General features: G+C 36.6%; 1 protein-coding gene and 1 long non-coding RNA gene across 2 annotated transcripts; both read right to left on the bottom strand.

The window, feature by feature from the left end:
• Positions 1-1666: 1666 nt before the first annotated feature.
• On the bottom strand, positions 1667-3510 carry LOC115239612. The gene is made up of 3 exons (XR_003884659.1): positions 3016-3510; positions 2681-2815; positions 1667-2542 (listed from the first exon to the last, which is right to left on the bottom strand). It is a non-coding gene; the product is annotated as an uncharacterized LOC115239612 (long non-coding RNA).
• A 7188-nt stretch (positions 3511-10698) lies between these two features.
• Positions 10699-24965, bottom strand: LOC115239611 (sortilin-related receptor-like). Its single transcript, XM_029814215.1, has 10 exons — positions 23443-24965; positions 21099-21374; positions 20827-20982; positions 20422-20706; positions 20054-20322; positions 15625-19922; positions 15181-15437; positions 14541-15009; positions 14242-14448; positions 10699-14157 (listed from the first exon to the last, which is right to left on the bottom strand). The coding sequence occupies exons 1-10, from the start codon at positions 23722-23724 to the stop codon at positions 14096-14098; spliced, it is 6561 nt and encodes a 2186-aa protein (XP_029670075.1). The 5' UTR covers positions 23725-24965; the 3' UTR covers positions 10699-14095.
• Between the last annotated feature and the right edge of the window lie 163 nt (positions 24966-25128).

Below are 25128 nucleotides of genomic sequence, written 5' to 3' on the forward strand. Positions count from 1 at the left end.
CTTATATTCTAATTTTTTATATCAATTAAAAAATTAACTTACTCCTTTCGTATATTACGGATGGGTCACCGATCTTCACGTCGTTTATTCGCTGCTTCTCTATTGCCGCGAATGCGGAATCTGGAAAATGCGCGAAAATCCCACAATTTCATATCCAGTGCCTTCTGCAACATAAATCTACGACGGGCGAGGCTGATTCTGTGGGCGGGTAGACGATCATCGGCGCGATGATACCGATAGCAGTTTCTCGCATCTCAACAAGACGTTTACACGGCTGGCGAGTTTGTGAGGTGAGACGTGCGATCTGAAAAGCAAGCCTGGCATGAAACATCAGATTAAGGGGCGCTAACGCGAGACAAAAGTGAGTTGGGAAATAAAGGCAATGCGTATCTACACACAGATGCGTGTACGTTCGTTATTCGCGCAAATTAAATTAGAATTCATCAAAGTCGGGAACCATTCATTTTCGTTTGTAGAAATTCGCAGAAGTTACATAAAAAAAATACGGAAAAATATGCGGAATGCGCAATCGCGTGTTGAAATATCATAATTATGATAACTATCTTTAGATAAAAGTTTAATATCTTATAATATATTTCACGCGATTTTTCTTTTGATCTTTTAAGATAAAAAGAGCTTGCACATATTTTACAGCATATTTTAGAGCTACACTTGCAAAAAAAATTGATAAAAATTCGCAAATATGTTTGCAATAAATTGACGACTTCAAAGATCGTAATATAAAATTCGATATTACTTATAATTATACTAATTATCGTGGAAATTATTACGGGTACGAAGGAGGATATACCTTTAAATCTTCGATTTTTCCACCCTGTTCCTTATTCCGTCGATTCAATTGAATGGGAAGCCTTCAGTTCTAACAGGATTCTGTTCCTTTCAATAAGATGCAATCTCCTTGGTTCGCTTAGGGTGAGTGCGTATTTAAATCCAAAGAATGGCGTATCGCGATTAACGTCATGCTGATTTATCGCCACATCAGCGCAAAACCATCAACACCTCGTCATAATAGTTCCTCTGAATTATCGGTGTAAGCACATAAGAGAGACTACTCATCTGTAGACATCTGTGTTTACAGGTGTCCCGACAGATTTTACCGTAGCCTCCTCGGGGAGGGAAAAAAAATCGGGATCATTCAACGATTGTGGGTCGTCGTAAAGTTTTTCCATATATGCAATAATGTTTGACACACTGCGTGGAGTGAAAATTTCTCGACACAATTTTCTCCAGCTACGGTTAATAATGAGTGTCGCTGTACGGTTAAACGCGTCGTTTAAGATCTTAATATTAATGCCGCTATACGGCTGATAATCACTCTATTAAGGCAAGATACGGCAGATGCGGAGCGCAATAAATCCGATCCCGATCACGATTTTTTCTATCGTGTGTAATACGATGCTGGAATTAATCTAGAAAGCTTCCTGTTGTCTCTACAACGGAACACGATCCGAATTCCTCCGTTTTTGTTAAGCGTATCCGTCCGCTCCCATTGAATCGCGTTACTCTCGTAATTCCTTTCGCTTAAAATTTTTTTTTCGTGGAAGAGAGAGAAGACGAGATCTCTCTCTCTCTCTCTCTCTCTCTCTCTCTCTCGTGACTATGTCTAAATCGCTATTCTCTATCACTTTTAGAGCGACAAGAATAATGAAATAGTTCGCTCGATAGTGTATATATTAGTGATCATGACAATTGTTGCGTCTCTGTCGTTTCACAAGACTGATACCGGTTGAACTTGCAACAGGTCACACTCGTGTTCCTTAAGTATATTCTCATTATTTCCTCCTATAACAAAACGAAACGAATCCAATCCTGTCTCTCTTGGCGCGCTGCGCTTCATTGCAATTGCACGTCGGGCTTTTTTCGCCCGCGATGGCCGCTCTCGCGTTTCTTATCCGGTTCAGCTGTTCGTATTTACGACGATACACTTCCGGCCGATCGCTCCAATTTTCAAGCTGAACGAGCGAGTTTTGCGTATGTAAATCAGGCGTAATGCGGATTCAAACGACCGCGTCGGAATCTAAACCGTGATCTAAACATCGGTAGACGTTCGCGATGGATGATATCCCGCCTCCTAGATTAGTAAAGCAAATTTCCGCCCGAGCGGCCTCTCTCTCTCTCTCCACCGATTCATGATGCATCTTATCAATACGATATCCTCGATATTTCTCTGGCTTTCTCTCCGCTCGTGATATCTCGCCTCTCTTAATAATTTATAGCGCGGTTCGTCGAGGCGTTCTCTCTGTTTACCGCAATATTACCTTCGCCTTTAATGCGCTTAACACGTTTTGTTTAGAATAACGGGAATACCCTGGGCGATTTACGTTTTATTATTCTCTCCCTCGGCTTGTGTCTGGCACGCGCCGCTGAATCGCCGGTTTAACATCCCTCATTGTAATATTTTCGCGTCTTATTTTAACGCGACGAATGATAAATATATATTTCTTCTTCTATGATTTCTCATAAACTCTTGAATATATATCCGAGACAATTTCACAAGGATGAGAACGCTTGCTCCTTGTTCCTACAATATACTTCTCTTGAGATTCTCGTTATATTTTATATAATAACACAGCACGTATTGTAAATATGTATTTTTAAATTCTCCTGCTAAAATCTTCCTTCTAAACCACGAAATTATAATAATCAAGCCATGTCTTACCGTTTCCATGAAAGACAAGAGGGATCTTCCTTCCTTTCCAGATTAGTCTAACATCTTCTCTTTGTTTTCCCTTCCGATTTATTCCGATAACGTTTCGCGACTCGTTGTAAACGTGTCTCCGACCTCTTGGTATACCTGAAGCAAAGTCACTTTTCATGAGAGCGATATTTCCGATTGCGAATGCACCTGTACTATGTATCTCGCGACATGCATTACAATCCACCACCTACGATATCCCTCGCATATTTACGAGCCAGTCCAAGACAATTTCTCCGGCTCTCTTTCCCATCTTCGTCCACTTATCAAACGTAGAATTACGCTTATTATTTACTTACGACGTTGACCCAATAACGTTTTCTCACGGAGTACTCTTCTCGTGATGGCTCTCGTCGCGGCATCGATATAACGATTTGATACTCCTAGCCGTACATTCCCAGTACGATCGACACTCGATATTCACCACGATGTTCCCGATCTCCTCTCTCGGTACGGTTTACTTCGCCCTTTCTCTCCTTTCTTCCTTACCAGGTTATCCTCCTCCGCAGCGACTCTTATCAGGTTTCCCGCCGCACGTTTAACCTCACGTTTTGACCTCTGGCTCTCGTTTAACGGCGTTCCGTTTCATCGCAATCACAATTCCTTTCACGACACGAAACAGTCTTCTACTTCAATCCTTCCGCAAATGATCTCGTCCATTGTCCTCTTCCTCTCTTCAGCCGCGTCGTTGACATGAGTCGAGTGTCATCAACAGAGTTACTCTTCCGTGTTTCTGCGCCTATTCATGAGTACGTCGTCGCCGCTCCTTTCGCTCTAACCTTTTTTTTTCCTCGCCACTCTACTCTTGTTCTTATAAAATGGTTGTATGTGTCATATGTCAAAACATTGACAAAAGCATGAAAATTTCATAGATTATTTTATTATTTCTTCTGAATATCTATGCAAAACCTGAGTACAATTCTCTTAACGGTTTGAAAATTATTTAAGTTTAAAGTTACTATTGATTCTTATGGAAAATTGCGTATTGTAACACTTATTAATAAATTTGACAAGAAAAAAACATTGCCAATAAAATAAAAATTTTCACATATTTTAAGAAAATAAATATTTGTGTAAAACTTAATTTAGATCCACTTACTCATTTAAAAATTATTTACTAAAAATTAGTAGAAAAATATTATATGTCTCTCTCTCTCTCTCTCTCTCTCTCTCTCTCTCTTTCTCTTTTATTCGCGATCAAAAGTTTTTGTCATAAATTAGGAAAAATATTAATTACTATAAAAGCTATAAAAACTATTGTCTTTTACAAAGACATCAAAAACTATATTATTTTGTGATACTTTAACTTTTTTTATAATCCGGATTTATTTATTTAATTTTTCAAATAGTGTAAACTTAAGAAATATGTCTTTTTTTTAAATTTTGACAGTTTCTTGTTACCATTGTACAGCCAAAACATCCTTAAAAATAAATTCTGTCCCATATGCCTGCACATTTAAATTCTTTTCATCTTCAAAGGATCTTAACTTCGAGCTTTTTATCTCGTAACACATTTGCTCAATTTAGGAGATTGAATTTATAATTATACAACATATCGAACAATTTGTAATCGCGCTCGACTTTAATTATCTACAGTCATCCTTCTCGTCATTTTTGACAGGTGGTGCCCTAGAATGTCACAAATGCACGCATTATTCATCGTGAGAACTCTTTCAGCGTGCACTAGAGAAATCACCGAGCAAAGGTTCCATCTGAAAAAGGGCATTCTCACGCGAAGAAGGCGAGTCGCGCTAACATTCGACATTTTCTAGGACGGCGACCTCGATCTCTGCATACGCCGCGTTCCACTGGAGCGGAAGTGTTGTTCGTCGTTTAATACGGAAGATCCTTTCTGCGAGAGCTTCCGCATCGAGAGAGGGTGAGGGCTCGACAGTGAGAGACGCTAATGTGCAACAGTTGTAGCATGCTAATCGGTCGCTGTAATATGGTAATCCTGCAAGGATGCGAACGATTAATGTCCGTGCCTTCAGGCTCTTTTTGGGAGCATCATGCCTCTCATGACGCTTTTATCGCTCACTCCATGTATAATTTTGTAAGCGGAGACAGAATATCTCTCTTTACGCGTGAGAGACGCGGTCGCCAAAAGTAACAAAGAACCTTGATACGGATTTTAGAGAGAGAGAGAACAAATCCAGATATAACAGTACTTTATCAACTTAAACACGTTTCAGTTAATTACAATAGCATAATTTTAAAATAATTCACTCACGTTTAAATAGCACGAGAGATTATGTTAATTTCGCTACGCAAATTAGCGATTCAATGCATCATTTTAATTATGAAGACTCAGTAAGAAACATGATAATAATACACAATTATATCTCTTCAATCGATATAATCAACTTAATAGTAAGTTATCTGAAAATCATGTTTGTTAGACCGAAAATAAAACCTCCTTCTAACGCAAAGATACATTTCATGCAAAATGATATACAAAATAGATGAAAAAGTAATAAGAATATCGTTCGGACATTTTTTGCATTCGCGAATAATTAAAATTATTTTTTCTTTTTTTCTTTTTATATATCATAACTTTAATTATGCATATATACTTGATATATTCTCTATATTTCTTCGAGATGTAATAGATTCTAAAACACAAAAGGAAAGATGAAAATAATAAGTAATGATATTTAAATTACATTATATAATAAATATATATATCGTTCTATTCGCTACAAAAACTTCATTTACTAAGCAGCTTGTATAATGTTACAAACAATGCATTTCGTAAAATGTTCATCTGATTGTGAGCGTCAAAACGGAAAGATCAGAGAGTAATCATCACCCACACAGAGGTACATATCTAATCGATATCTACTGGATATCGACATATCCATATAATGTCCATATCTACTATGGATAATCAATAGATATCTATTAGATATCAAAAATATCTATATCTCCCGTATAACCAGCTGGGATATCTAGTGGATATCCACATATTATCCACACATCCATGTTAACTAAAAATTTATTAAAAAATATCCAGTAGATATCCATTAGATATCATATAATGTCCACATTCACGTCCACTAAATATCTAACAAAGATATCTAGTAGATATCAACTTATTGTCCACATATCCATGTCCACTAAAAATTTAACAAGGATATTTAGTGGATATCCGATTATTGTCCACATATCCACGTCCACTGAATATCTGACAAGAATATCTAGTAGATATCCACTTATTGTCCACATATCCATGTCCACTAAAAATCTAACAAGGATATTTAGTGGATATCCGATTATTGTCCACATATCCACGTCCACTGAATATCTGACAAGGATATTTAGTGGATATCCGATTATTGTCCACATATCCACGTCCACTGAATATCTGACAAGGATATTTAGTGGATATCCGATTATTGTCCACATATCCACGTCCACTGAATATCTGACAAGGATATTTAGTGGATATCCGATTATTGTCCACATATCCACGTCCACTGAATATCTGACAAGGATATTTAGTGGATATCCGATTATTGTCCACATATCCACGTCCACTGAATATCTGACAAGGATATTTATTAGATATTTACATGTTATCTACATAATATCCATGTCCACCAAATAGCTACGAAAGATATTTATTAGAGATCCACGTGTTATCTACATATTCATTTCTTATTCGTAAAAATGTTTGCCAGAAATATTTAATAAGCATATATCCATTATTAATTAGAAATTAAAATCTAAATAGTTATATTTGAATTTTTTTAATATACTTATAGTTAATATTATTATTAACTTTTCGATATTTTACATTTTGTATTATGTGCATAATACGCATACGTTTATCTTCTTGGTGACTATATTATAATTATGGTTCTTTGTTGGGTGAGTTTACTCACGAGGTGAAAATTAAAAAGTGAGCGCAATTCACTAATAGATTATCTACGATTTCATTCGTCGAAATCTAGTGAACTACTCTCACTTTCGTAATTTTCATCTTGCGAGCAAACTCACCCAAAGAACCGTAGCACTCTTATTTGTATTTAGGCGCGTAACTGCAATATACATGTGTGTACATACCCATACAGAACACAACATCCAATAGATATCTAGTGAATATCTACATATCTATCTGATGTCCATATCTACCATGGATAACTAATAGATATCTAATAGATGAACAAAATATCTATATCTCTCGAATGACTACCGAAGATATCCACTAGATATCCACGTGAAATCCACATATCCATGTCCACCACACAGCTATCAAAGATATTTATTAGAGATTTACGTGTTCATTTACTTACCGCTATGCGGCGCACTATACACTTTCTATATCCGTATTCAAGTTCTTGTCATGAACGTATATAAAGTCTGCACAATGCGGTTAATAACATTGTAATAATTTCTATCAGTTTAACTTCTGATACGATTCCCGTACCGAGGAATTCAGATATTGAACTGATTTTTAGAAAATCGGACAGATAAATAATGTTCGATTTTCACTTATTCGGACAATTTATGTCCGAATAAGCAAAAATCGTTCGTTATTATCTTATTTAAACATATCCATGTCCACCACATAGCTACCGAAGATATCCACTACATATATCCACGTGAAATCCACATATCCATGTACACCACACAGCTATCAAAGATATTTATTAAAGATTTACGTGTTCATTTACTTACCGCTATGCGGCGCACTATACACTTTCTATATCCGTATTCAAGTTCTTGTCATGAACGTATATAAAGTCTGCACAATGCGGTTAATAACATTGTAATTATTTCTATCAGTTTAACTTCTGATACGATTCCCGTACCGAGGAATTCAGATATTGAACTGATTTTTAGAAAATCGGACAGATAAATAATGTTCGATTTTCACTTATTCGGACAATTTATGTCCGAATAAGCAAAAATCGTTCGTTATTATCTTATTTAAATTATTGAAAATATAAAATAGAAATTAACTTCCATACAAATAAAATTTTTAATTTTATATATTAAATTTATATAAAGTTATCTATAATATATATTACATTAATGTGTGTTATTATATATTATTACTGTAATTAGTTTTAATTTTGCCATCAAACAAACGTCAGAAAATGATGTCTCGTGAATGGGACATATTGATATGTCATATGCGGGTCTCATAAGACCTAACTTTTAGAACATTTAATTAATCATTTTGTGATCAAAATTTAACCAACATACAATGGATATCTACATAATATTGTATGGATGCTTAATGGATATCTTCATAAATATCCACTGCATATTGTATGGATATCTAGTGGATATTTTTGTAGATATTCACTGGATATTGTATACATACCTAGTGGATATTTATGTAGATATTCATTGGATATTGTATGGATACCTAGTGGATATTTTTGTAGATATTCACTGGATATTGTATAAATACCTAGTGGATATTTATGTAGATATTCATTGGATATTGTATGGATACCTAGTGGATATTTTTGTAGATATTCACTGGATATTGTATAAATACCTAGTGGATATTTATGTAGATATTCATTGGATATTGTATGGATACCTAGTGGATATTTATGTAGATATCCTATAGATATTTATGAGATCTCGAATGGCGGACATTTGGATATCCGTAGCATATCTAATAGCTGTTTCTGTATATCCTGTGGATATCCCTGGTAGACATTGAAGATATCTAGCAGATATCTAATACATATCATTTTTCTGTGTGGGCAGTGATTGTTGCGCTCTGTACGGTGTGAGGCGATTTTAGTCTTTGAACGATCTCGGAGTAAGATTAGGAGAACGTATATATACGCATACCGACCGCATATAATTAAGGTAACAATTATGATTACGGTACATGCGCGCGTGGTTGCCCCGAGTTTATACGCGTTACGACGCGCCGCGTCGCTTAAAAGCGTAACAACGCGACGTTCTTTTTCCTTGCGAGATATACGACAGATATCTACTACGATAAAATGCGAACGAGTCTCATATAAATAATAAAAAATAGCTCTTCAGGACGCGAGTAGTAAGTTTCCGTATTAATCGCAACGGGATATACGAAAAGGTTTATTCTGCAATACATATAACGATAGTAACATGTAATTTTCGTAATCAATATATATTATATATGATGTGATTATATAAAATAGATTAATTATATTTATAATATTAATTATATTAATATTTCAACAAAAAACATTTTTTTTCGAAAACTGAAGAAAAAGTATGATCATTTCCCGAAATTTTTCGATGCTAAATATTAATTATTCCGTCTCCAAATTTCTCAAAATTGTAATGTAACAGAGTAATTTAAAAGCCGGATCAAACATCTAAAATCAAAAAAAAAAAAATGCGGAAAATAATAATTATTTTTTGATATATTTTTTGTTGAACTGTGTATTAAAAATATTTCAATATTTTTCAGAAAATTATTTCGATTTTTAATACAACAATATCAACATGCATTAAATATATTTATTCACGAATATTCGGTGAGTTTAAAATATGACCATAGTGATAATACTACTAAAATTAGAGCCACAAAATGTAAAATTATACATTGATTTCTTCCGAGTTACAAAACCGTATCAATGATCCTATACTTGTATCATAGATATCATTTTAACTCCGAGATTATAGAGTTCTAAACCGACATTTATGATATTTTATGGTTCTCCATGTAATTTCAGAATGATCCGAGGCCAATGCTAGTCGACGATAAAATACAATATGTATGAAATTATATAGTAGATACAAAGACTGAAATGGAATATAGTAATAAAAGTAAATATAGTTGTGCGCGGAAAAGGTAAGTATTAACAAGTATACGTAAACCTTGCGGTATCTTATAATGCCGAAGCATTAGATGGTCTCTAAATTTCTATTTACTTTTATGCAAATTTTTTGAACAAATTAAAGCATCATTATTTACTATGTGCACGAGATTTAAAAGAGCGGGCACTCTTAATCGGAAAAACACGAGAAAAGAAACTCTGATACATTATATTATCTAATGAGGAAATATACGTAAATATCTAAAATCGTGGGATTTTTAAGAATCTTATTCATTTTTTGTAACACACACTGGTACTTTGCTCTTTCAAAACGTGAAAAAAATCAGTTATAAAAATTCGTACCGTGACTTCGTATCTGTGTGTTACATTAAATTACATCGAAAATTATTTAAAGATCTTTCTAAGATCAATATATTAACTATATTTTAGAATATAACGATTAAACGCTGTAGTAATCGCCGAATATAATCATGTTGAGAATTCATGCATGATAAGGCGATTTAAAATGCGGCTACGAAATTCGTCCGCATTTGCAATCCCACAAAGGGATTAAAGTGTGAAAAAAACATGGTGCTGGATTTCCGGTACCATACCGTTTGCTTAATGGTGTTACGGGTCACAAACTTCCAAATTACCTTTCAAAATGGTAACGGAAGTCTTTCATCTTATCTTGCGCGAGAAATTTGTCATGAATTCATAAAACTATTATTTTCATCGTTCCATTTTTTCGGGATTAAACCATGGCCCGGAACGTCATGAACTCGTAAATTTGATAGAATGATAAATGTACGAAAAAGAAACTATTGTTTTTTTCTACATATATACATTATATATATGTATACATATGCCATATAGAGAAAAAAATTAGAATCCATTTTTCATTATTTAATATGCGTTATTAAAGCATCAATAATTTCTGATAAATTTAAAATGAGAAATTTTTTCCAAAATAAATAAAATAAATGATTCTATAAAAAAAATAAGATTCCTTAGAAATATTATAAAATATATAATATATAATAAAATATAGTACATATACAGGATGTAACAAAAAGGAACAAATAAAACAGCAAATATATATATATAAGGTTATATCGATGAGAATTATTAGTGAAATGAAAAATGAGAATGCGGGAAATATCAAGGTACTAAAGTAAATTGATAAAAAAAGCATAAAAAAATTACTTAATATATTCTGTGCTTTAAGTTTATTTATATTTACACGTAAATATATTATATATATTTTATATTATATATCACTGTCTTTCTTGTCGTTATAACCCTTGACATTTACATCAACTATTATCCTCTATATAATTATCGCTCACGCTAGTACAGATTTAAAAACATCGAAATTCATCATTATTTTCTCTTCTCTGACACAGACGTATATTAACGACCGTGCGCGTGATCACGTCAAATTATCAGCGAAGAAATTGTTTTTACGATTAATTCATTTTGTTCACGAGGTGTGGTGATTTTCTGACATCGGTAACGTGACGGAAACGAACCGAGAGCTTAGCTAATACTGTTTAAAAATCGTCTTTTTGTCGATCGTCTCATGCATATACCTCTTCTACTTTCTCTTTCACACACATCGTCAAATAAAAAGAGCATTAAACATTTTAACGATGTGAATACAACGGAATACACATTTATAATTGTTTATTCTTTCGAAATTTAAATTGATTTCGTACTCTGAGCCTATTGCTGTTACTACTAAATTAATTTAATCTAATAATGGTATAAAACAGTAAAAGCTCCACTTATGAAATGTTGCTTCGTCGATTATGGCTTCTCTATTCGTTTGATTTGCCTCACACATTTTTCAATCATATCGACTCGGATAAACTGATCGAACTCAGCTCACAAACATTTTTAGGAACTCGTAATGTCGTACAACTTACTTTCCATGAACAAAAAGAGACACAAACAAAATGATTAATCAAGAATATAGTCAACTTCATCTCTAAACTTTCTCGTTAGATTCTGCAAAAAAAATATAATCATTGCGTGAAATTTCATTTACAACAAAAGGAGTATAAAAAGGTTTTGTCGATATGACGGTTCTTTCCCGTCGTGGCAAGATCGCAGATTTTAATCGTTAATGTCTTTTATGAATAATCCAATATAAATTAAATGATGAAAATTCATCATTTAAAATACATTTGAATATTATTTACAATAATACAGTTCAATATAAAATGATTTTCTCCTGAAAAATAAGAATCAAGATAATCAACTGCAGCTTTTTTTATGCTGAAGACAAATCCGGAATGCTCTATCACGTTACAATTTTGAAAGACTTTAAATTAAAATTATAACTTCTGAAAATTGGAGTTCCTTTTTTTAACAGAATTTATCATGCTATAGCTACGTATGACATAGTAAAAATGTTTTATTGTCCTTAAAATTAACTATATATATAGAGTTAATTTTAAGGACAATAAAACATTTTTACTATATATATATATATATATATTAATAGAAATCTCAAAATTTTTAAGAATTTTTGAGATCGCAAATATATCAAAAATTTTAACTGGCGCACTTAATATAACGGACGTTCAAAGTTTTTGTTCTTACGTCACATTGAGTTCGCTATTTAAAATTAGTTGATAATTAAATTGTTCGTACTCATTAATGACCTAATTTAACTTTATCAAAATTGACACAATATTTAAAAGTGAAAATCTTACTAATTTTTTCGCAATAAATTTATTTTAAAGCTAGTTCCATGTTAGAACTGTTATTTAATTATTGGCAAATTCGGTTTCGATATTGGTCTAGTCATCCCATATATCTCCAATCGGAAAAAAAATTGGTAAAATTATCCGCTTGATGAAAAAAAGTTCTAAAGAATCGATTCAAAACGAAGAAAAAAAATATCGGAGTTTAGATATCCTATAACCAAATAATCGTAATGCCGCTGCAATAAGTAGGGTACTAATTGTAAGAGAGAGAGATATATATATATATACTCCCCCCCCCCTCCTATAAATAGATAACAGATTTCCCCCTTATTATTTCAAACTATTCTAAAAATGTATACATACTTAATTTTAAGCGAAATAAAACTCTTCCAGAGCAGGTCACATGTAATTGTCATGTGATAAATTATATTAAAATAAAATAGTCCTTTTCTACAGTTTTAACTTCAAATTTTTAAAAATTGTAACGAGATAGAGCATTTTAAAAAACTATAAGAAATATCACTTTTTTTTCTTATGTTTTTTCTTTCTTTTATTGTGTAATTTAAGAATGATGACGCGGCATCGCCACTATTTCATTCGCACTTGATAATGCCATTGACTTGTCGCTTTCGCGCTGATGTTCTTGTGTAAATTCCTCTTAACCCAAACTAAAAGTATCCAATCTTGGTAAAATAGTGTCACTCTTAAAATGTAAAAAATAAAAAAAATATGTTATCTATTTTATTCGCACAAAATATAATATCCATTATCTTTTTGTCAACTTTAAGGTAAAAAATTTCTTAGTATTATGACGCAAATCGCGTCTCTCTTTTCCAACACTCAGTTCGCTTTTATTACAGAATTATACATAATTATTGGAATATTCGAATTATGTATAATATTCGAAATATTCCCTTGCGGTAATTGCAGCACGCCTCTTATACGAGGGTCAGGTCACCTCTTTTCGCGAGATAAATACTCGCTTATAAAAACTTCTTTCAATGCCGCATCATAGGCTTGATAATGATAATTACATGGATTACAAAAATTTACTCAAGCCAAGGAACTCTTCGTCAAACGAAATATAGAATTATAGAAACGTACTTGCCACTAAACGAAACTGATACATCTTTCAAATGCGGCATAGAAGAAAGCATTACTTTGGTCATGCACTTGCTATATGGAAAGAACTTATGGCATCTATAGATTTGTTTGTTAAAGTATTAAAATAATTTTCAATAACAAAAGTTTTCGTACAATAATATCGGAACTCACTTTCGCATCAACAAATCTGTGTACAGATTCAAAAAAAAAAAAAAAGTTTCTTCACACATACACAGGTCATATAAATACAATATTAAAAATGCATCTCGCCAAATGTGTGACATCTCGAAAATCTCACAATCTCGCGACTCATCAAAAATATTTACTATATACAAATTGCCGTTTCTTTAACTGGCATCTATTTCCGTTGTTAGATGTGATAAATTTCGTTTTCAAACTGTAGCTGTCTTGATTTTTTTTACATTCGAATTTAAGATGCAACGGCCTCTCTCCAACTACACGGCAGGTCATCTTGATCGTTCATGATGTACATGTATATCATATTTCTACAACGTATCGTATAAATGGCGCAAAAAGCTCTTATGTAAACGTTCTAAGTGTAGCCTGTGTAGCAATTGTTAACTGTCTACCAATTGTTAACTGTAACAGCAAGTAACACTACAGTTAACAATATCTATCTAGCTTCGAGACGTTTTTATAAAAGCTTTTCTCTTTCTCCATTCATCATAAAATTTTATCTATATATTCAAAATTATCATATTAATAGTGTCTTGGCACATCTTTTCTCTCTTAACATGTAAATATTCTGTTTATATATATGGTATTCATGCGATTACCAAAGGTTCGTCATCTGAAAAGCCTCGAATCACAGGGCTGTCTTCTTCTTCTGTAAAAAAAACGAGACAATCATTAGTTCTTTTTCTCATTTCACATCGTTTTCCTCATTTTTCAAATACAAAATAACACTTACCTAAGCCGTCTGTCGTGCCTGGGAAGGTAGCTTGTCCCCGCCTCGTGTCATAGTGACTATTGGCGAATAGCGTAAAGCTGTTAGATAATCTTCTATGTCGAACGACGAAATACGCTAGCGCTGCACCTAGCACTAAGACGACCAAGCAGATCGGTATAGCGAGAGACAATATGTTCGACGTGTTCATTATCACCGGGAGTTGCGAGCCTGTTGAATAAAATAATGGAAAAGTTTATTATATATATATATTAAAGCAAATCGCAAATCGCTTTTTGCGAAAGAGAATATTAGAGACTTGCCTGAAAATTGCGTGCTCCAAGTTTCACTCAATGGACTTTGATATCCGTCTTCCGTAACCAAACGTGCTGCGAAGGTATAAATCGTACCCGTTTTAGCGTCCTTATAGCGATAAGGCGATGAATCCTTGGTCAAGAAGACGTTGGCCGTCGATTCGTTTATCTTTGTCGATCCCTCGGCTACTAAAATTTCCATGTGCCAACTAACATCCTTCGGCATATCCGGCTCTTGCCAATATATCAGATAATCTTTATTATCGTGCAAGACGGTGACTTGATGGGGCGGCATGATCATCGGTGCCACATAAACAAACGGTTGAGTGGATATGGCATTTTCAACATCAGTCGCTACCGTAATATTATACTTTCCGCCGTATTTGATCGAATGGAAGGTATGTTTCATGATAGTTTCGTTGGTCGGCGGCAATGTCACAACCATCTGTTTGTTGAGGATCGTTTCCGTAACAGAAATCTGTGAAAAAGAAGTCCGAGATCAATAAACGCGCTTTGAGTGAATAAACATCAAATTAGATTAGATGCATGGAAAATTTTTCTCAACAGAAAAGAAAATTTCTCAAAATTTTTCCCTATACACAACTTGATTTTCTCAATATTTTTACGAAAAATTATTTTATTGGCTTACCGTATAGCTGATCGGTTCGTCAATCGTGGGACAACTCGCACTCCATGAGACGATTATACTATCATTTTTATCCGGCGATGGTGTTACTCGCAACCTCTTCGGAGGTGCGCGTTTGTTGAAGTACGTCGGAACCGTGATCGGTTGACATAAAGGTCCCGCTCCATAATCCCCGATAACGCCAACGGCAAAGAAGTATGATTCACACGCTTCCAAATCTTTGATCGTAGCCGTGAGATTAGTGGTTTTTAACTTGTAAGCTAAAAACAAATACAAAGGATATTTCTCAATATAAAGATATAAAAAACAGAACAATTCGATCAATTAGTAACGTTTAATTTACAACTGTACGAAATACGGTAAACAATATAAAAATACCGATTATCTTATTATATTTAAATAATTCTCGTGTCAAGAAAATTGCACAAATGCCGATTTTGTCCTCACCTTTAAAGAAATCGAATATATTGGTGGCATAATGAATAGCATACTGCAACTTTATTTTCTTGGTGCTTTTAGGCGGATCCCAGGTAAGTTTCACGGTCGTTCTCTGAGACTTCACCAATTGCGCGTCAAACTTCGTTATTATTGGCAGCGCGGTGCCGTTCGTCGTAGCCGTCACCATGGCGACCTTACCAACGTATTTCTTCTTCATTGCACCGACTTCGAAAGTGTATTTGACGCCTGGTGCCAATTTTTTCACCTCGAGCTGATTTTCTATGGTCGAAATGGTCTGTAATGTTGGATATGCCGGCGGTGCTTTGGGAGTAATGTGATACCCATCCACGTCTTTCATCTTCTTCCACCTTAGCGTGACGGAGTGATTCGTCGTCGCCACCACGGAAAGATCTTCGATGTCGTCGATGTTGGCCGAGCCATCGAACGTCAATGTGGCAACCTTCGAGGAAATCGACTGGTACTGTCGGTTTTTCGCCACGATCCAAAAAGAGTAATTCTTGCCTGCTTCGAACGCCATATCAATGATCGCGGAGGTTTTTTGTCGTGAGAACTCCATCGGCGGTATAGGTGGTGTAATATAACCTTGATAGCCAATGATGAGACCGTTTGGATGTTGAGGTGGTCGCCAGGAGACTTCTACGCGGGTGCCATTCTTCTGCGTGACTGTCACGTTCCACGGCTCGGATGGCACGCCCTCGCCAGTCATTACGACTAGATACTTAGCTGGTGGGAACACTTTGCTTTGACCCTTCACCTTGACATAGACAGTCAAATTATACTTGGTATAAGCATCGAGATTGTTGAATTGATACTCGGTGTCTTCGATCCACTCGCTGGCGTTGGTCCACTTGGCGCCCGGGGTAGCCCGCGCGATCGAGGGCAGGAACTCGAACGTAACGTTCGATGGTATCGGCATCCACCAGAAGAGGAAGAGACTGCTGTCGTTAATGGAACGTTCGTCCACACCCATTACCAGCACCTGATATACACGAGTGCCGTTCTTCTCGCAGTTACTCTCGTCGAAGCCGTCGAAGCAGTCTTGATGACCGTCGCAGTAGGATGCCAATGGGAAGCAGCGCGTTTCGTCACACGGGAAAAGACCAACGAAGCAAGACGGGGTGGCGGGTGGGCTCGTGTCACGATCTGTGTGACAGCCAAGCTCGTCGCTGCCGTCTGGGCATTCCTCAATACCGTTGCAGATGTGGGATAGAGGTACACATGACCCGTCCTGACGACACATGAACTGATCGTTCTCGCGGCACGATGCATGCGTCTGTTCGCAGTGTTGTTCGTCCTCGCCGGCTGGACAATCGTTGGAACCGTCGCACACCCACGCATTTTCGATGCAATCACCATTGTAACACTGAAACTGGTGTTCGCGACAAATGCGTGACTGCTCAGTCGTGTGAATTGGAGGCGATGTAGGTTCTAATGTGCCTTCTGCCTCGCTGCCGCAGCCAATCTCGTCGGAATTGTCGCCGCAATCGTCCACGCTGTCACATTTCCACCAATATGGTACACACTTCTTGTTTTGGCACAGGAACATCCAATCGTTACAGGAATTCGTTGGCAGGATCATCGGTGGGATAAACGCCGGCGCCACGGTAGTGATGGTACAGTTAAATTCGTCAGAACCATCTATGCAATCCTTATCGCCATCGCACGCCCATGACTTATATATGCACCGATGCCCGGCCTCCTTGGTGTTGTTGCATGTAAATTGCCACGGTTCGCACACCATGTTGTTGCATTCCGCTTCGTCCGCGCCATCCTCACAGTCTGGTTCGCCGTCGCACTTCCAAGAAGTTGGTATGCACGAGTGATCAGATTTGCAGGCGATCTCATCGGATCGACACGTGCTCGGTAAAACATTTCTGGTGCAATTACGTTCGTCCGAACCGTCCCGGCAGTCGTCCTCGCCATCGCAGCGCCATCGATGCGAGATGCAGCGACCGCTGTCGCATTTGAAACGCAACAGATCCGTGCAATTGGCGTATGTGCAATTTTGCTCGTCCTTACCGTCCTTGCAGTCACGATCCATGTCGCATACCCAGTATTTGGGTATACACTTGTTGCCATCGCATTCAAAATTATTAGGGCTGCACGTGGCGCGATTGCAGTTGATTTCATCCGAGTTGTCGCCACAATCGTTATCGCCATCGCACTTCCAGAATTCGGGGATGCACACGCCGTTGTTACAAGCAAACTGATTTGACGAGCAGGTACTGGCGATGCGTGGGCATGTCGAATTGTCGTAAGGTTTGATGCCACCTGGACAGAGACATTTTCCGTCCGTCATTACCATGCCATCCGGACAAAGGCACACATGACTGTTGCCCGGCGCACCCAGACAGATATGCGAACATGTGTGATTGGCACACTCGTTCGTGCCGATTTGCACGCTATGCGCAAAGATCTTCAAGTCCATCAAACCCACGATCTGGAAGCCAATTATTGTGTTGATTCCGACACCGTGGTCCTTGTTAGCGACAAATATCATGGATTGTTTCCAATCATCCCAGTACATGTTATCCTTCAACACAGCGACCGCAAACGGATGCGACACGCGCGCGTCGTTAGCAATGATCTTCTTAAACCTCTTACCATCAAAGTCCGAGGAAGCAATATAATCCAACCGGGCATCCACCCAATAAATACGCTCGGCAATGTGATCGATCGTTATTCCGTTGGGCCATTCGACTGTTGGTTTGACGAACAATCGCTTGACATCTGTGCCGTCCAGATTGGCGCGAGAGACAGAGGCATTGCCCGGCGACCAATCGGTCCAGAATATATATCCATTCATGGGATGGACGGCGATACCTCTCGGTTTCTGTAACACGTTCGGACCTAATATCGTTCTGCGCATTCTGCCCATGGTGGATATATCAGTTCGAACTATTTGTATTCTCATTTTAACACCGTCCACGAAATAGAGAACTTTGGACACCCAATCATAGGCCATTCCTTCGATGGAACTTAAATCGTTCTCGACGAGAACTTCGGGATAGCTGGTGCCATCTTTCAGACATTGTCTGCCAATTGTATCGTTTACAATATCCGCCCAATACAAGCAATTGTTCTTTATATCAAATTCGATGGCAATTACATTCTTCAGATCGTGCACGGGTAGCATCTCTATTCTGTTTTCCACCAGATCAATTCGCGTTATATGCTCTCGCTGGGCGACCAACAGAAATTCTGGTGTTTCGTCCATCGGGCACGGTATCTCGTCAGGCTCGAAGTTTCTCGCGAGACCGCCGGAACATTCATCATCGGACATCTTCACGTAGCCCTTTGTGCGATTGTAAAACTCGCCAGGCTGACACGTGTTCGGTACGGCATAAGGATCGTAATCGGTAATTAATTTGTTGCGGACACAGTGATATGGATTTCCGACGCGCGTAAAGCCATAATCGCATTGATAATCGTTTGCGTCGCATTGACAGACCTCCAATCGCATTGGTCGATCATAATTCACACCCTGATAGCAATTAACACGCGCCGCACGTCTCTGATACGTTTCTTTACGTCCCAATACGCAAGCCATAACTGGTTGATCAGTACTCGACGGAGACCAGAATTTGTAATCGTCTTCCTTACAATCTCTTTCGAATACATTCCGTAGATCGACCTTGATTATGAGCCACTGATGTTGTCCGCTATCCGATCCGAACATAGTGAATACCGTGGTGTTCTCCCCAGGCTCCGTCATAAGACCGTAAACGCGTAACATATTTTCGTTGAATTCATAAGTTTGCCACGTCTCGCCCTCGTTTAACGAATATGAGATATCTCTGGTCTCTCCGCGCGATTTGAAATACTTCACTGCCACTAATAGACCTCCATGATCGCCCATGTTGAAAAAGTAGTAATCCTTCAATACCTGTTTCCACGTGAGACCCGCGTCTCGCGAGACATAGAGCGCAGGGTGACCTTTCAAACTGGATCCAATTACGCCGGTGGCCATGATTATTCCGGGCGCCGATTTCGAGCTCATGATCGTGACAGATCTCGTTACCGGATATAACTGACTGAATCTTTGACTTAAGTGTAATGAACAATCTTTCGGGCAGTGGATGTAGAAACCCTCGTGATTTGCCGTCGGTGCTTTAATACTGTTCCAAGTGCTACCATGATCGAAGGTGATCACTGATTCTAAGTGTTCCGGTCCGATTGAGCTGATACCCCCTGATTTCGGGTTACCTTTGACTCGTGACGCTATGTATATACCTCGAAGACCTTCGACTTTATACAAGTCTGTGAATGTCTCGTCAGCCACGTCGCTATACAAATAAATGCGCGTAAATACAAAACAAGTCGGAAAAATTTGAAAGAAATATTTTAAAAAGTTCCCACGAGAGATTAGAATTTTTTTTTTTCTCGTGTATTATGTATAATATTTTATTCTACTTACTTCAACCAGCTATCCTTCCAAGTGCTGTTGAGGAAAAATGTAAAAACGCTCTCCAAAGATAATGTAAATATAGCCTTCTCATGATCTATGACTTCTGACACATAAAGATTGACCATAGTCTCACTGTGCGACACCGCAATGAAAACTCGATTGTACGATACGTCTACAATATGGTAATCATTGCAATCTAATTCCGTGTTAAATTGCGCCACGACGAACGATTGATTCTTGTAAGATACATGGAGATCCAGATGCTCCGACGTTCTATTCTGTTAAGCAGAATAAAAAACAACGATCAATAAAGACGATTAAATCTTATCAATTTTCATGAAAAAGATTCTACATGCGTATAACATCATAATACTTGCCTTTGAATTTTTTACAGTAAACATGTAATCGCCTTTGATCTGAAAATCCTCAACATTATCGATGACAATACTAAATTCTTTTCGTAAAGAAGGTCTTATTCGCAAGGCCGAAGGATTCCGAGTCTGATACCAGAGCAAATATTGCATATCTAGCTTCAAGACTGTATTTGTTCCAGTAGGCTCTGTGCGTTCGACCAATAGAACACGATAAGGTGACCAGTAAAAGGCCTTCACATAGTGTTGTATTGGTACCCAGACTAATCCACGATCGGTCGATAACCACAACTGAAATCAAAGTATTACAAAGTTCGAAAACAATCTTTCTACGAATTCTTGTAATGATACAATTCAGTACCAATAAAGTTACATGTAAATTCGAAATCTAACTGATATCTCATCCCATACCTTCCGATCGACTTTGTCCAGTGCGACGAGTACTCGTGGATCCAATTCGTAGAATGAGACCTCGCTCGGATGAAATGGCACAGGAATCCTTCGAATAGCTTTGCCATTGTTAAACGTTAGAAAAATTAAATTGTGCAGACTATCCACGAAAACGCACTGCAAAAAAAGTAAGATCTCGGAAATGTTTTTTCAATGACACAAAAGAATCGAGAAATAATAAACTATTATTCACATCTTATAAGAATCGATTTTATAAATAAAACGAGACTCACGTATTGATAGTACTTAGGATGATTGGTGAATTTATCCACGACTGCGTATTCAGCGTTGGGATCGGACGAAATTCTGAACTGTTCAGTCTTATTTTCAAACGTATCACCATAGTCGTAACTGATGTAAACGGCGCTAGGATGGGTCGGGGAGGAGAATCTGCCACCTTGGAAACGCACCACTGGTGTGCTATCCCTTGCTAAACATATTATCACATTGGAACCTTCCCCGACCCAATGTACCATCAATTGCTGATGCGAATCATTTAAAGCATTAACCTGTAATAAGGAGAAACATGATTTTTGGCGTTATGAAATAAGAAATGTTAGAAATCTTATATTGTATATAAATTTATATGATGATAATTTATTAAAATTTTTTATTTTTAAACAATAAGATTTTTATTTTATAGCATTAGTCAGACAAACAGCATGAAAGATAAAGATCAGAGATAAGAAGATAAAAAATACATAATTAAAATTAAAATATATTAATATTAAAATTATAAAATTAAAACAGAAAACTAATGTAACTACATAAAATTGCCATCATAACTTGTTGAAAACAGCATTGCAACGTATTTATGTAAGCGTATATTTATTAATAAAAAGAAAACACATAAAAAAAATACATGAATATAAGATGTATGCGTGTCTGTAAACTGACATCTTTATTGCAGTAATTTTAACTGAAAGTATATGCACAGGAGATGAATCATTAGATATGCATGACTCGCACCAATGCCTCTATCAGATTGTTTTCTCAGCACTCAATATCTCGTTACCTTGGACAATGTCACAAGAAATATAAATCGTCATTCGAAAAGATAGAGGGAATAAATAATTCAAAATATTCCTACGTATAATGCAAATTAAATATGTGTATTTATAGAACACGATTCCTTCCTTAATATATATATTAAACGCGAAAAAAATTTTGGACAATAAAGGAAACAAATTAAAGGTCGCAATTTAATATTTAAAATTATATATAAAAATACAACGAGCGTTGTGTATCTTTATTTATAATTTTAAATTTTAAATATTAAATTGCACCCGATTACCTGCGCTTAGCTCTGACTGCCTGTTTCTTTGTTCTTAGTTTCTTTTGTTTTTAGCTTACGGAGCCTTTATTACCTATATCTGAATAATTAAAGGTCAATCATTTGTTAAAATAGAAGAGAAAGTGAGCTATCTGCTTTTTTATATAATTATGCAAAACAGATTAAAATATAATCATGTGTGATTGAAATAATTCTGTAAAAATTATTATTCCTGAAAAATAATAATTCGCATATAACATAACGAATATAAATTAATTAATATCGGAATATTTTTCTCTATTAAAAAAATTAATGTACTATTTATATTTTACATAATATAGATTGAGAATTGCGATAGAGGAACAAACAAAGAAAACGAAGAAATATAAGATGATAGGATATATTGCAGTCAACTAAATTTATATCTTCTCAGAACTTAGGTAATCCTTATCTCTTCGAAACGACAAGGTGCTGCGTTTCCTTTGTTATCGCAAAAATAAATAGTCAAAGTGCATATGCGCATCAATTCATTATATAGTTAGACGCGTACTAATCTATTAGAGGCAGTATGACTAAGCGAACACGACGTGACGTAAGAAAAATCGAGAGGAGGGAAAATAAATATTGTTGACGAAAAATATTCACGAAAATTCTCTTGGCTACTCCAAGCCAAGAAAGTCGCAAAGAAAGAATTTTGGCACTGCCAAAATAACGATGGTGCGTGATAATCTCGTATAACCATTGTTTTGTTTACAAGGCCAGTGAAGGTCTTGCGACCGCTCTTGAGGAAACTGCGTTCTTCTTTTGTTTTTTTTTTTTTTTTTTGTGGATAGAGGGGAGGTTTTTTTTTTAAAAAGCGGGAAGAGGGAAGATGCAACACACACATACGCAGAGGGCGGTTAGTGACCCCTCGCGTGTGTATCAATATAAACGGTGCGGACCGCGCGACGCTCCGTTTCGCCGAGATTGATTAAATTTACTCCGGAAGAGAGATAATACGGCAATTATGCCCCGGTCGTGACCGCACACAAAGGCCGCGCTGTGCGTGACCCGGCGGTCCCATTGGGAAAAATTCCGCGAGACGATATATAGACGGCAGCGGAGAGCGCTGCGTATATATGTGTGTACGTGGCGCGTCTATTTACGCGAATGTCGAAGGTTTTTTTTTTTCTCCCCCTTTACCGCGACGGGGTGCGGGAAAAGCGTATGGCGATGACGAAACCGTTGCCGGTTTCGAATTGCGACGCAACGAACGCCGATGACGACCTTCACGCATACAGGCACACATGCGTACATATGCGTACCTTGGTCGTGATGTTTGGGTTATTGTTTGGGTGCTCGGGCGACACGTCTCTACGCGTACGCCCGAATGACGTTTCTTGCCCATCTTCATCCGGACGGGGCGAATCCACGCCTGTTCGTCTGTTAATGATCAGCGGTTTCCTATACGGTAAATCGCCGTCCTCCGTAATGTGCAACCGCTTCGCCCTGTCACCGTATCTCACCCCGTAATTGCACTCCGTCAGTAGAACCAAATGGAAAATTAACGCGAGGTAGTAAATGGCCACTATCGTCCGACCAGCCATCTTGTCCAAGACTGACTCTTTTCTTTGAGAAATCGAGGATATTATGCTCGTAAGCTATGAAGATAAAGGTGGATCCGCGTGAACCCGCGCATGCGCACACGGCGAACTTGTAAACGACACTTTCAGTCTGTTCGATTGATGTATCAGGGAGCCTATTACGGTTTTTGAAACGAAGTGAAAATTACAAAAGTGAGGAAATTCACTAGAGCATCTACAATTTCATTTGTCGAAATCTAATAAATCTGTTCACTTTTGTAATTTTCACCCCGTTTCAAGAACCGTAATAGGCCCCCAGGATATCGATGATGTAATTCAAGTGAGGGTGAAAATTACAAAAATGAGCGAATTTACTAGAAAATTTACAATTTCATTGGTTTAAATCTAGTAAATTCGCTTATTTTTGTAATTTTCATCCTCACTTGAATTACAGAATCGATACCCTTGTTCATCCCCCTTTCCTGTTCGATGTTGAACGCGTCTGTCATCTCTAAAGCCCATCCGATTTTTATCGGAGTTATTTTTTGATTGGATATAAATGTATCATTTTTATATTAAAATAAGATTACATTTAATAAAGTCTGGGAATATTATTTTTTAATTTATATAAATATGCGTTTTATATTCTAAAAAATCGTAATAATAAAAATCGTCCAAGCTATATATGATGTTGCGAATAATAACAAAAAATAAGCGAAAAGACGCAGAGAACATTCCGACCTTCCGATAAAAACGGATTGACGTTGGGGGAGCGAATGCTTTTAATGATGGTGCGCAGATGTAATAATAAAAGTATATTAGATAATGACTTTCATTTCCTGACATGGCTAGAACGGTGACGCGTCTATATATGTACGTCTATGTAGATTCCTGCTTGCAAAACATATGTGTATAATCATATCTAAACATCATTTTTATCTTCTAGCTTCGTAAAAAGATTGTTATATAATATTTATTAATTTATTAAGAATAATCGTTACAATTTATTAAAAAATATAAGGCAATCAAAAATTGAAATTCTACATAACTATAATGTCATCGTTTTTAAACCATTTATTATAAAAACAAAATACACGTCAATGTAATTAAAATGTGCAATTCACACACGCTAATCTCTTTCATGCGATAAATAGAGTTGATTGATAATTGTTGGTAGTCATGCGAGAAAGCAAAAACTTCTTATCAAAATTGAAATATCGCTCGTTCTAAAAATATTGTATTCTAAAAATGTGGGAGTAAGAGCTAATTAAGCCTGTTTCTATAAATAATAAAAAAAAAAAAAAAAACAATGTTGAAAAATAATAGACGTATTCCGTTGTAGATTAAAAGATAAGGATTTTCTAATAATGTTTTCCTTCTAAAACGAGTAATTCGATTGCGGAGTATGTTTTATTTGAGAGAATTCAT

Source organism: Formica exsecta, unplaced genomic scaffold (genome assembly GCF_003651465.1).
Source record: "Formica exsecta isolate Colony F162 unplaced genomic scaffold, ASM365146v1 scaffold391, whole genome shotgun sequence".
Taxonomy (NCBI): Eukaryota; Metazoa; Arthropoda; class Insecta; order Hymenoptera; family Formicidae; genus Formica; species Formica exsecta.

What these genes read in the sequence shown, in the direction of transcription:
- LOC115239611 (XM_029814215.1), bottom strand. Translation starts at nt 23,724, where the DNA reads ATGGCTGGTCGGACGATAGTGGCCATTTACTACCTCGCGTTAATTTTC. An exon ending in TGGAAGGATAGCTGGTTGAA is followed by an intron (nt 19,923 to 20,053) that starts GTAAGTAGAATA and finishes TTATTTGTATAG; the next exon opens with CGACGTGGCTGACGAGACAT. An exon ending in TTGGAGCACGCAATTTTCAG is followed by an intron (nt 14,449 to 14,540) that starts GCAAGTCTCTAA and finishes TTTATTCAACAG; the next exon opens with GCTCGCAACTCCCGGTGATA.